At 40.8% G+C, this 14,282-nt stretch overlaps 1 protein-coding gene across 1 annotated transcript in view; it reads left to right on the forward strand.

Moving 5' to 3' along the window:
• Positions 1-282: 282 nt before the first annotated feature.
• lrrc75bb (leucine rich repeat containing 75Bb) overlaps positions 283-14,282 on the forward strand; it is a 40,864-nt gene continuing 26,864 nt past the window's right edge. The window contains exons 1-3 of the mRNA XM_075455651.1: positions 283-777; positions 6,677-6,805; positions 9,958-10,070. Of these exons, the coding sequence (XP_075311766.1) occupies positions 487-777; positions 6,677-6,805; positions 9,958-10,070 (533 nt within the window). The 5' untranslated portion in view covers positions 283-486. The remainder of the gene's footprint in view (positions 778-6,676; positions 6,806-9,957; positions 10,071-14,282) is intronic.

Raw genomic sequence — 14,282 nt, forward strand, 5'->3', positions numbered from 1 at the left:
CGCTAAACAACAGTCTAATAAAAATGTCACCAGCTCACAGTTTCTGCCCCTGTCACTACTATATTTCGGATATTTGAACAAACCCTGCAATTCTGTTTCTTCTTATCTATTCGTCTCTATTATGTGGGGTCAGCCGCGGGAATTAAACAGGCAACAGTCAACAGTCTCCTTCATGACTCTCACTTTCAAGCTGTGCAGCAAGTCCCGATCTGATTGGCTGAGATGAGCACCAGCTCGGAGGAGAGCAGAAGGATGCCAGCGTGATCAGGCAGTGCATGGACGGATGCAGACTGGGGACGTCGGCGACACACGGTGCACTTTGTCACTCTGATGCTTCACGGTGGTTCTGAGAAGCCTTGAAACTGTGCAACACTTTTTTTTTTATTTATGTCGAAACATCTCGATGCAAGTTAAGTGTGATGTTTAGTCTTCTTGTTGCCAAATCCCCCTCACCACTACTACCACCGACACATCCTCTCAAGGGTGATGGGCTCTAAGTTAACCAGACAGAGAAGTCTCGATTTTGAGAGCAAATTGTCAAAGAGGAGACAACAGAGAAATGATGCTCCCGGAGAGAGCAACAGAAGTGGCGGCAGAGGCGGCAGAGACTTGTTGTTTACCTCCTTGATGCTCAAGTCCGACAAGCTGCCAGGGATGCTGCGGAAAACTAACCAGAGCCCGTATGTCAGAAGGGTGGCTTGGGTCCGGGAGATCCAGAGGCTTCTCCGCGATCAGAAGATGGAGCAAGCAGGTGAAGTGCTCAAAGTGCTGAGAAAGGTAAGAAACTGACGTTAAAAGTGTTTATGAGTGCTCTTACTGAAGAAAAAAATAAAGTTTGTGTCAAAAATACACCCTAAAAATTATTTAACGAATTAAAAGGCATCTTTTTAATATATGAATTATTATTTTTTTTCATCAACTCAGAATTACTTTAATCAGCACCAGCTTGAACTTTCTGAAAGATTCCCAGTTTAGTTGTAAAATAGGCAGCCAAATTCACGCGTGCACCTGTTCCATCCTCATTTAATACAGCATCTATTGATATGGTCCAGTGAAAGAACATTAATGGAATGACGTGAAGTCCAGGTAGAGATATAACAATCACACTTCCTATAGTAGTAGACACATTCATGTGTGGGTGTCAACGTGTTGATGATTTTTTTTTTTCCCAGTTCAATTCTTTGAATCATTTACTCCTTGTTCTCATAAATGTCAGACTTTGTACACTGTCACCTTTGTGTAATAATGCTGAATAATAATTCAACTGAGGGTTCCTCTGGTGAAATGCTTAAAGTCTGCCACCTGTATTCTCTGAGGGAAATGGTAATGAAGCTGTTTAGAAATAATGTCAATAAACAACACAGATCAATGAGGGTATTATTCAGCCGATGAGAGTGAACAGAAATGAATATTGATTTATTTCTGTAACTTAGCAAATTTTACGATGACATACAATGCCTTTTCTTTTTTTCAGTTTGTAGACGTCGCTTTTTCAGAGTAAAGTTTAAGCAAATAAAGAGCAGAATACTGTAGCTGTGTGTTTCCTGTGTGAGGGAGGTTTCAAATATTTATACATAAGACGGTTAAATGTCCAAATTCCATCAGGAGGAGCACTTAACTCAAACCCAACTACCACTCTGTGGCATTTTGCAATAGCATCAGATACGTCTTTTTTTTTTTCAGCCTTAAAGCCATCTATAGGTGAGGTGAGTTTTTCCTGCCTTGTCTCTTACACGATGTATGTAACAGGCACTGGTCTGATCTAGTTTCTTCGAGTTTCAGAGAACAGCCTTTTTAATTTGCAGAGCCCTCTGTCATGTAAACTCCCTGCTCACCTGTGTGGTGACCAGCCATGAATTATACAGATGTGTGCACATTAAAGCAGAAAATAAAATCTGATTATTCCCTTCACTTTCCATTGGTGTCAAAAACGTGTTCACAAAGTGGGTTTACTATTATCTTTATTGTAAAACCTTGTTTATGTGAAAGAGGATGTGACTCATGCTTTCTTTAAGACTTCACTTAAAGCAAGCGTTGAAGTCTGCTACATTTTATATCTAAAAAAGAGAATTAGGATTTCAAGGATCACATGCAAATTTGTCAGTCGTGAGCATGAGGAGATTTCTGCATGACTCTACATTTAAACTGCTCACGAAGCACGACTACTCTCTCCATCACTCAGTGAGGTGAAGCCAGAGTACTGCTACATTGTTGGGGCTGAAGCCAAGTCTCTGACTAATAATATTTTAAGACAGAAAAAAAGATACTCGCACTAGGTCTCCTTTTGCTATTTTCCAGCAGTGAGACAGCCTTTCCTCTTAGGGACGCATGGATATGGATACAGAGATAATCACCTTCAAATGATGGATGCAGGAACATCTTTCTTACATAGAGGAAGTCATTACAAAGATGAACCAATAACACCACTCTCCAAGCTGTATCTCCATCACTGATCTGCCTTTTGGGACAATAAGTTAATTAGTTTGTGGTCTTCTACTGTAATTAGCAAACTATGAATCAGCAAATAGTCATAACAATAAAGCTCCAGATCAAGCACACGTGGTTACCAATGCGCAGCACTGAGAAAGCAATGAAATAAGGTGTCACATTTCGTTTATTCTATTCAACCCGAGCTACAGATTCTGATATTTTTCCTAAAATTTGGTTTGAAATTTTAAAGATTCTATGTCCAGAATAAGAAACAAAAACATCTGGAAACACTATTTTGTCTTACCACCCGGTTTCCTTAAGCTCGGTCTTACAACATTTTAACATATTCACATTTACACAAATAAACTAAAAGTCATTTGCGCCATCACATTTTTTAAATCATTGCAAGATTTTCATGGAATACACCCTCATGCAGTTAATTTCTTTTTTAAATTTCTTAAATGCCATCGTGGTAGAGCCGTTCCTGTCAGTGCACTCGTTTTTGTCAACATACGACCTAGCTGAATTTGAATTATTAAAAGCTACACTGCACAGCTCCAAAGTGGCAGTCGGCAATCTTTCAGTCTGGAAAAGACAGGGCTGGGGATTGAACTGCGAGCTCAGCACGACTGTGAAAGTGGTCTACGGCCCAATATTTAATTTGTTGGTGCAAATTACTTTTTGGTAGATTGCATTTTGGGCTAACACAAATATAAGATTCATGTGACTGCTTTAAATAACATGTAATAGACTGTATAAGTGGATGATACAGCACTTCTCTTGTGTGTGCTGCAGTTAGCTTTTAGTGGCAATCGTCAATATGCTTGTTTCGTGCAGTGTCTGACTCACTGGATTAATGTTATGACACATTTCTGCTTTAACACTCGGACAAGATATTTTTCTAAACCAAATAGTTTCAAAGCCTAAACCTAAGCAGGTTATTGTGATGACAAAATCTAACCAAACAGTAGATATAAATTAAACTCTTTCCATTTTCTCCAGCTTGAGAACAGGGAAAATGTATCTGCAGTTTATTTTTTGTGAACACAAAAGATACAACATGTTATTTAGCAAGGTTGAACAAAAAAAGTGGATTTTGTTCCATTTGGAGAGAGCCAAGCCCCACAACCAGCTCCTAAAAAAACAAATAAAAATATTTGGACTCTCATCTTATCCAGCTGTTTGAAGAACATTGTTGAGTCACTTGAAGAAGACCAACAGTTTCGCTCATTCTAATTCAGATGCAATAACATGCAAGCGCGGCCGTCCCCACGGCATAACATGGGAAGGAAATTTGTGCCACAGACCGGGATAATTCTGTTTAAATAAGAGGAGCGTTTCAAATTGTGCCCATGTAGCCTCTCGTTGCAGCATAACGATGATAAAAATGCATGTGCTGGAGCTCAAAGTCTTTTTAAAAGTCAAATAGTGTACACTGGGGACTCAATTTGTAGATGCTGAATCATATTTCAGTAAAATACTGACTTATTTCAATGGAAAATTGGTTGAAGCGGATTTTTTGTTATAGACTGCATGTACTATGACTACTGACATATTGCAGAGATTAGGAGCACAGTTTCTTTAAATGTACTTGCTCTACTGTGCACTATTTGGGACTATTTGACTATGGTGAAATCTGACCACATCATACTTGTTACATACTCTTGCCAAAACATGGCTGTCTTATGTCCTTGCATTCTTTTTGTTTCACCTGATAACCATTGTTTATAGGTTGTTTATAGGTTTATACCTTGTATCTTGTACTGATTACATAAATGGTCACATGGTAACAATCCAACCATGAAAATGAATCCTTCAGTCGAATAAGAAGAGAAGTCAACAAAATTGGAGTTTGGCGGTTAGTCATCCGACACCCGTGGAATCGGAAACCTGCGGGACTGAATTTGTTGCATTCTGCACTACATCTAACTGGATTCTAATGAAATGCGTGTGTGGGATGATCTTCTGCGGTTTTGAGCTCATCGCCTCATTTAGACCTTTTGTGGCAGAGCAGACGTCAGTTTAGATGTGCAGCTTTAACAAGGACGTTTGTAGTGTGATCCGAAGGCACACAGGCATCCTGTCTGTGACAACAAGCAAAAATATTTTAATGCTGTCACGATTAAAGATCAGTCAAGTTAATCCACGTGATCAGATCTTACTGTGTATTTTAAACAAGTGTTTCTTTTTATCTATGAATCGTCCACAAAGTTGCACAAAAATCCGTTGTATCTAATGTCGCAGCAGCATATCTAAACAATACATCACAATCATGAGATAATCTTCCAAATCCTCAATGCTTCCATTTTTTTGCCACTGGATGGCAGTTTGAGGTGGAGTGGAGGATAGCCCAGCAACAGGGAATCCCACAAATCTTCGCAGTAATAAATCAACTCAAAAGCTGAAGGAGGAGAAAATGCTGATGGGAGTTTTCCTTTTGCTTCCACTGTGCCCCAAAGCGATGCGGCTGTCAGCACATACAGACAATGTTTCATACAGCTTCAGCCTCCAGCGTGCTATCTGAAAAGCTTTTCAGTTCATACAGAGCTGACAGTATTTATTCAGCAGCTCCTACAGCTTCTAGTTGCACCGCAATACAAGTTGATGATGGTCCAGAGAAATGTGTTTTTTCTATTCTTTTTATGCAGTTAAACCAGTTATGTCTATAATGAAAGAGTAAAGAAAATCCTTTATAGTTGTTATAGATTAGGGAAGAAATAATGTAGCTGTACGCCTAAGCAGCAAAGATTTCCTTTGACTTTCTTTCCTCATACTCCCAAGCTTTCATCTACTGGTTGTGTGGTTTCATCTGCTCAGTTTCATGTTTTCCCTCCTGTTGAAGCTCTTTTTAAATCTTGTTTGTGGTGTGCTCGCATGTCGGCATCTCTCTTGAAAAGACTATATATGCAACAAGCCAGTGAGACTATTTGATGTGTATAAAAAACAAATGCTGGCTGTTAAAGGTAGGGTAGGAGATCCTGGATTTTGAGTCCAGCGAAGCTGCATTTTGAAAATACACAGGTAAAAAGTCCCAACCCTTTTCTTCACTTTCCCCCCGAAGGCACGCCTCTAGAGTACATGAACGCGCACGAGCACGAAGGTGCACGAGCGCTGTTCTGACAGCAAGCATCGATCGTTGCCGTTTTGAGTATTTAGTATTTAGTATATGCTAATTATACGTTTAATAATGCTAGGTGCTAGCCAAGCTGGCTCTAGTTTAGCTTCCTGCCAAGCTTCTGGACACGCATAATTCGTTCATGAAGAAGGTTACGCGCACAGGGGGAAGGAGGGGGAGGGAGGAGCAGATTGCAGTTTGATAGACGCATCAGAATCCAATCATCGTTAACGGTCCGTTCAGTATGATTGGATAGTGTTTTTCCTAGATTGTACGTTCTAGAGGCCACTAAAACTTTTCATATTTGTGTCAAAACTTTTAATTAATTGGTTGCAATGGGGGTGTGAAGAGTATTTCAAGCAATATGTAAAAAAAATGCTCCAGAAAAAGAACCCCTACCCCACCTTTAATAGCATGTCAGTACTGGAAACATTACCAGAAGATGTGGCTTCAATGTATAATATTTACACAATCACTGCAAATAGAAATAGTCTGAAGACAGTATAGATATCATGAGCCTCCGGAGATGTGTTTGGGTTCCTGGTTATATTAACCATTCTGCATGTTATGTGATCTTTGAATATATAAGTGAAGGAGGTGAAGTGCATTTACCTGGAGTCAAGCAGGCTTTTCCATAGATGGTATACGTGTTTGTTTCATGAAAATGATAGAAAGTCCTTTGGGAGCTCACATAGTTTAAATGTGTAAATTGGATGAGAAGGAACCAGGCTCCAAATGTCTTTACAGGGCTCAAAACTGTTACATTTGAGTTAAGATATTTTTTTTCTAAACTGTGACAAAACTGCTCCCAATGCCCAACATTTTTATAAAGTATTTTTATATATCTATTATTCACATGGAAACCACCCCCACCTCTAGCCTGCTGCACAGGGTTTTAGCTCACATCTCTGATGGCAAACCGTTATCAGCTCACTGCATGATAACAAAACAAGATGAAAGGGGATAATGAACAAGGCTTAGAAATCTAGTTTCAGTCTATTTTCATTAAACTACCCATGAAATGCCTGATGAAATTGGAGATTGTGGTTTAGATGTGGCTGTTTTAATCAAATGAAGCTCTGGGTTAAGTAAGAGTCAGCTGGGTCTCTAATCTCATTTCTTTTCTCTCAGGATTTGGGACTGCAGGGATCGTCACTCAACGACATTTTGTACAAGAACGCAGCTTTTCTCAACTTGGTGGACCCCATCTCTCATGAGCTGCTGCTCAGTCTCGCTCGGGACCTGCAGTGCCCGAAAAGGGTATGAATGAACCCCTTTTTTTGTTTTCTTCTTCACTTTTACAGTCATTGAAATTGTTGGAAAGTAGCTCTTAACTGAAAACACGGAAGAACTCACCTCAGTAAAAGAACAAGCACTCCAATTCATACAGAGTCAAGCTGAAACTCAAGCCATCTTGTGGATGTAGATCATGTCTATTGTCATTCTATTGTTAAGACAATAAACTGTCAGTTTGCTTTGTACAAACTCAAATGCAGAAGCTGGGGAAACTAGCCTGAGATATAGATGGTAGAGCCAATGATTGGCACCAGGTCTGGGTTTGACCCCACAGTCGCAACATGTGGTCCGCCCTCTTTGCTGCTCTGTGCTCCTTTAGAATCAGTGGGAAATGGATAGCAGCTGTGCTCTGAGACCTGCATGTTAACTAGATTATCTGCTTTGTTTGCCGTATACTGGGCAGGTGTCCATGCCACTGTACTGAGGTCAATAGGGCTGGTGGCCATGGTTGTTGTGAGACTTCTGAGGCAGTGTAGCTTTGGCACAAACAGCGAGGTCAGAGAGTCTGATGAGTGGCTGCTGGCCAGTGGAAGTCGGTTGTGGTCCTGGCTATAGACCAGTGGCGGCCGCTGACTTTTAAAACAGGGGAAGCCCATATTACGCCATTGTGAAAAAACTACTAGCTAACACGACAAACAAATGCACAACAGGAATATGATTGACAAAACTTCTAAACAACAAGGATGTGTTTCTTATTTACACTGTAATATTTACAAAAGTGTATGTGTGTGAGGATGGAAATGGAAACGATGGGAAATGAGTGAAACTCCGACAGCACTTTCACAGACAACCAGTCTCTTTCGTATCCGCTTTGGGACTGAAGTTCCAGCGTGCTTCTCCCCGCTTAAAAATTCGGCTGCCACAGAATCTCTCATGATGGACAAACACTTACTCCAATCATCACGACACAGCCCCTCATATTGACACGCCCACGTCTAATCTACCCCCAGAGAAGCCGGGCAGCCTCGGAAGTGATGAGTTTTTGTCGATTTAGCCAATGATGACCTAGAATTGTAGAAAAAAACTTGACTCTCCCACCCACTCCTCGAAGCCGGGCAGCCCTCGGCTCGGAAGCCTGGCTGTTAGTGGCGGCTTCATAACATGATTTCCTCAGTGAACGGCGGCGATTTCAGAACAAATCACTTCATTAAGCTACAGGACAACATGTTGTAGTTATGAAAGTAAATGCAGTATTGGGCATATCTTGTGTTTTGTGAATAACTGTTTTATCATCAATTTAACATTGAAGATGTAGCAATTTCGCCAGAGAATGGGAGAGGCTGTCCGGCTTCCCCTGGTGTCTCTGAATAGCCGCAGCTGCTATAGACATCTCACATTGTTTGTAAGGGACTGTATGAGCGGGAAGACAGAAACCACCCCAAATATTTGTACAGTCTAAAAACAGTCAGAAACAATATGTGAGAATTTCAGGAATTACTTAAATAAGAAAAGAAAGCATGTCAGATGTTGAAAGTGCGACATTTTACTATCACATAAAAAATATTTGCTCATCTTGAATTTGATGGCAGCAACACATCTCAAAAGTTGGGACAAGGCCATGTTTACCACATGGCCTTGTAGCATGGCTTTTTCTCTTGAAAACAATCTGAAAACGTCTGTCACCCTTGTGAGAGGAACCTTGTCCCACTTTTGTCTGATATAAGATTCTAGCTGCTCAACAGGTCGCCTTTGTCAGGTCTTGCATTTCATGTTGAACCAAATGTTTTCCATTAATTAAAGGTCCGAACTGCAGGCAGGCCAGTCAAGCACCTAGACAACAAATCCTTGCTGATGTAATAGACTCAGTAGGCTGTTTAGCATTGTCTTCCTGAAATCTGCAAGACCATCCCTAAAAATGATGTCCATTATATCCAAAAATATCAAATTTTGATTAATCTGCATCTTTTTTGCAGAACTTCTACCTATCTTTACTTCTGAGAGCCTTTGGTACCACTTACTTTTCAGCCTTTTGTTGCCCCTGACCCAACTTTTGTGGGATGTGTTGCTGCCATCTACTAGTATCTTTTCATGAAACAATTAAATGTTTCACTTTCAACATCTGATGTTTTCTATGTTCTATTATGTATAAGATGTTGATTTCTGAGATTTGCACATCATTATATTCTGTTTTTATTTACATTTTGCACAGTGTCCCAACCATCTTGGCCTCAGGGGCCTCGAGGAAAGCCCAGATGTTTGAGATAGAAAGTGTGCAGCTGGCAGCAATGTGCTCCTGACTGGTTGAACCGTGGCAAGATACTGTGTCAAACGTGACAAGGGTGTAGAGAGGCTGTGTGTTGAATTTAGAGCCCTGCAGCTGCTTATGTGGCCAATATTTTCCAGGACGCTGAGATTTATTTAGATTATTTATTCAAGGACATATTGTGAAACATCATTTATGCATGTTTTGAACCCCATCTCATTAGTTTTAGACAGTTAATCCAATGTATGTTTTGGTTTGATGCACTCAGGTTTGCAGATGCATGATAAATGTCCTAGAGTCCAGTCCTAATATAGGCTGTGTTGATCTGTCAAGATCACACATCTTGCAAGAATACTCTCACGTTGTAAATCAGTATGTGATGCTGTGACATCATGCTCAGTCATCCAAGTGGCTAAAACAGCAGCACTGAATGTTTCAAAGCGTGAGGCCTGTTTGTTTTGTGGCCCACAAAAAGACGTGGCAGCAGGAATGGTTAATCGCCTTAGGGTAAATTACCCCCGTCTTTCCTTTTTTTCCTCTCTCTCGCCACATTGCCTTTCCTTGTTGTTGTGTTGTACCATTAATTAGATTTAGCCTACTCAGCGCAACCCATTCCATTTAAAGTCTTTGAAAGAGGTGGGAGAGAGAAAGAGGAGGAGGTAGAGAAGATACATGAAGGAGGAAGGAGGCGGAAAAGAAAGCTGAACCAAGGACTGATGGAGAAAGAAACCTTTCGTTTTGCAGGAAAACCAAAATAGACCTCGCATTTACAATTAACTTTATTTTATAACTAACCTTTTAAAATTCATAACTTGCAAATGCATTAAATCTGTTTCATCATTAAAATGTACCGTCAAAGCACAAAGTAATTCCTCAAATGTGATGTTCCAATGGATTTTCATGTGTATTGCAGGAGACTGACTCATTTAAATCCACCAACAAGATATGTCGCCAACTGATTTACCACCTGACCCCTCACTCCAAGTGGACGAGACAGAGCGTGCCCAGGAGAAAGTCTCAGGCCTGGTGAGTATGTGTGAGACACCATACCATCACTTCTCAGAATACACAGACCCTGGTAGAATAAATTTGTGCTCATCAAATGCATCAGTACAACTCATAGTTTGGGAAAAGTCAGTCTGTTCTTCATAAATGTTATCCTCGTTTGATCTTTTGTTAATCCCTGCTCCTCTTGTTGTGGAGAAAAGAGTAGTCGGACTCACCTTTGCAGCTTCTTATGGGGTTAACTTATTGATCGGACCGACATAGAGACACGTACATGGCAGCATACACGGATATTCCCAATGACAATTAGTTTATGAGATGCTATTATACTTCCTGATATCATTCTGTGCGTATGTGGCCTAAACCCAATCTCTGTGTCTGAGATTACTGCGACATCTTCGTCATCGCCTGTACAGAGATCGCTCTGACCCTAAACAATATGTGGTTGGAGCAGTGTAAAGGCCCTGCTCTCCCCCACACTCTCAGCTATTGTCTGTGTGCCTGTTAAGCTTTCTGTTTGAAGTGGCAATTAAATTTTTTTTTAAAGACAAAAATATGCAAATAAGACTTCATGTCATTTTTAAGCATAATGTCTCCCCGTAGGGTCCTTATTCTTTGATGGAATATGTTATTGAAATGATTGTACCAGTTGCATTAAAGTTTGTAACTATGTTAGTGTCAGGGACTGGTGTAAAAAGCAGGCAGTTTTTAACATTTAGAATTTTTCTGATTTGCTTTAAGATAATAATATTGTAAAATATGAATCACTGTTATTAACAGGCTTAAAAAGTTGTTCTGTAGAGGGCTGTAAAACCATAACCACTTTATCAAGGTGACATCAGACATGCACAGTTACATAAGCATGGTGTTTAATTCTGTAACAGCACCGCTCTCTGCTGACATAACATAGCAATCCACTTCACAGTTATAGACCAAGTTGAGACAAATTCAGCCAGGCCCTTCATTTGTTAATTAAAAGTTAAATAAATCAGGTGGTGCCTTTAAGGGAGATCCCACTGAAGTAAAGCAGTAAAAAAAATCCCCCCTTTCAAGGCATTCTATGATGAAATTGGGTTCTCAGCGTCTTGTTTTTCTTGCCTCGACCTGTTTCCAGTCAAAATAACCTTTTTACGGTTATTGAGTAATCATTCTGGCACTCGTGTTCTTTGTTGTGTCATTTTCAGAATAAAAAGGGATTTCACAAAGCACATGTGAGCAAATCTACTTGATGTATTCTTTTGTCCCAAGAAATAATCTTATTGGGCTTCCAAAAAGACATTTAGGATGCAGTTACAGAGAAAAATCCTTTAGTTGTTTGTTTCATAGCATACCAAGTATTTCAAACTAGATTCACTTACCTTAAGAGTAAAGTTGTTCCTCAAATATTTGTGAATCAATAATATTAATCTTAAGAGACACTAGCAAAACACTTTTGTTGCTTTTCTTACTTTTTATAGAATTCTTCAGCTGTTTTACATACATGTAATATATGTTAAATCTGAGGGCTTTTTCTTGCAATTATTCCTTTTTTCATTGTAAAATTAAACATCTCAATCTGTTTCATTGAAATGAATCCATTTTGACATTTGTCTCTTTCATGCTTTTCATTTTCTGCCTGATACTACTGTGATAAAAACAGCTTCACACCAGTTTTGATATGACAAGTGTTTACTTTCTTCCTCTAAGCTGTTTCTAAATGATCTGGAGACTCCCAAAAGAAGACACGAATAAGAGTCTAAGATTACATGTGTAAAACTGTGTAAATTGCCTTCAAACTGCAGACCATCAAAGGTCAGATACAGATTACTTGAATCTGTTGTGATTCCCATCACATCAGTTACTATCATTTTGTTAAAGCCAGTTGCACCTCTGAGATACCCTGTGATTCACTGCCACCAGCAAAGTGTAACTCCAACAGCAAATACTGTCACATCAAAAAAGCAACAAAGAGGCAGGAAGGATTTGTTATGGAGACCCAGGTTCAGCTCCTGTTTACAAGTTGCAGTTTTTTTTAGAACATACCCTTTCATAAACGTAACCCTGCAAACTGGAAAAAGATGGTAAAAGGTCCAGCTGCTGATGAGAAAATAGATTGTCCTCCTAAGTGGGCTTTTTGCTCATGCAGGCCAAAACGACTTTTAATCATGTTAGAAAAATATGCAACATCTTTTAATAGTGAGAGCAATGACAAGAAGGTAGAAATGGAAGGAAAGTAAGGGCTGCATTGTAAGAAGAATGTATTTCTACCCTAACCAAGATTTTTTAATTTTTCACGATAAAACCTACCAGAAAGTGACAAGAGTTTTTTAGTCATGTTATTATGAGTATTTTTTTAAAAGAAAGATATGAGAATGTTTGACCCAATGTGGAAACCCTCATATGTGTTGACTACCATTCTATTCCCAGAATACATGCACAGGAGAGGACTTGAGATATTGTCTGAACTATGCCTGACGCAGAAACACTATGTGAGAAAGAGATTCTGCCACTTCTTCTGTGGAAGGACATCATACGTATGTGTAGCTGAAGTCACTGCATAGATGTTATCTTTAAGGCACTTGAATGGTGATTCTGTCAAATCATGCTGTGGTTATAAAATCGTGATTTTATTAGAGCTGCGCAACAAGTCTCTGTGTAATGAGGGATTCCAATATTTGTATTCAAAACTGGTTGGGAGAATTGTGACCGCTGTGGTGCATCAGTCAAAATGCACAAGATCCATTTCTTGAGGATTTATTAACCATTAAAGGGAATCTTTACATCTACGTGGGTTTTACTGCAGTTACTGTGTGGTTCTACAAACAGAGAAAGCAGAAAATATACCTTATTAACATTACCATGTGGTTGGCTGGACATCACACTTACACTTACCAACTAACATCAAATATACTAAAATATATTTACAAATAATCATATTAGTAGACGACTTACTTCTCATTGGACGCACACAGAACACAAAAACCAGTGGATGGCGAACTAAACACAAGATATCAAACAGATTGTCTCTGCAAACATCCTTCCACTGAGCTGCTATCTTGAGAATGAAGGAAATTAACAAGGAACATGACTGGGCAAGTCTAACCTGCAGTACCTACTACTAACCAAAGGGGGCGCTGATGGGCTACTTTCTACACACTACAAAGTAAATAGGCCTAAATAAATTGCCCAAAAATACCAAGCCCAAGTCCTTCAATACAGCCGCCCCCAAATATGCAAAGTCATATTTGCTATCCTGGAGAAGGACTGCCGTCGGAAGCAGTCTCTGGAAGGCCCGGCAGTGGGACCAGACGGGCGACTGGTCTGGTGTAGGTCCGGTCGTTGACCTTGATGTCCGCTGTCCTGATCTTCCCGTCTGCACTTGGGGTGACCTTCGTGATGCAGCCTACAGGCCACGAGACTCTGGGTAGTTGCGGGTCCACAATCATGGCGACAGCCCCTAGCCGTAGCGGGGTGGTGTCCCTCTGCCACTTCGACCGTGTCTGGAGGAATGGCAGGTGATGTCTTATGAACTTCCTCCAGAACTGGTCAGCCAAGACCTGGGTGTGTCTCCAACGACGTCGGCTCAGCAACTCAGATTCTGTGTACACAACCTGAGGCAAAGAGGGATCGTGCCGCCCCATCAAGAGCATGTTGGGTGTCACTGGATCTGGGTCTGCGATGTCACTGGATACGTAACCCAGTGGCTTTGAATTAAGTATGCCCTCAATTTCAATGAGAACTGTGCGAAGGACCTCTTCTGTTACGGTCTGTGACTGGATGGTGGCATACAGGGCCGCCTTGATGGACCTGATTTCCCTCTCCCAGGCACCACCAAAATGGGGAGCACTTGGTGGATTAAACAGGAACTTCACCTGGTGCTTGGCCAGCTCGGACTGTAGGGCAGGGTGCATAGCCTTGAAGGAGTCGTGGAGCTCCCTCGCCCCTCCTCTGAAATTCGTGCCTTGGTCTGAGAGTAACTCGGCAGGTTTCCCTCTGCGGGAAATGAACCGGCGGAGTGCCATCAGAAAGGATATCCTGGTCCAGACTACTCAAGAGATCCATGTGGACGGCGCGGGTAGTGAGGCACTTGAAGAGTATACCCCAGCGCTTCTCCTGTCGTCGTCCAACCTTGACAGTAAGAGGGCCAAAGCAATCCATGCCGGTGGAGAAGAAGGGTGGCTTCAACAATCGGAGACGTGCAGGTGGTAAGTCTGCCATCTGGGGTATAGCTGGTTTTGCCCTCCATCTCTGGCA

Source organism: Odontesthes bonariensis, chromosome 22 (genome assembly GCF_027942865.1).
Source record: "Odontesthes bonariensis isolate fOdoBon6 chromosome 22, fOdoBon6.hap1, whole genome shotgun sequence".
NCBI lineage: Eukaryota > Metazoa > Chordata > Actinopteri > Atheriniformes > Atherinopsidae > Odontesthes > Odontesthes bonariensis.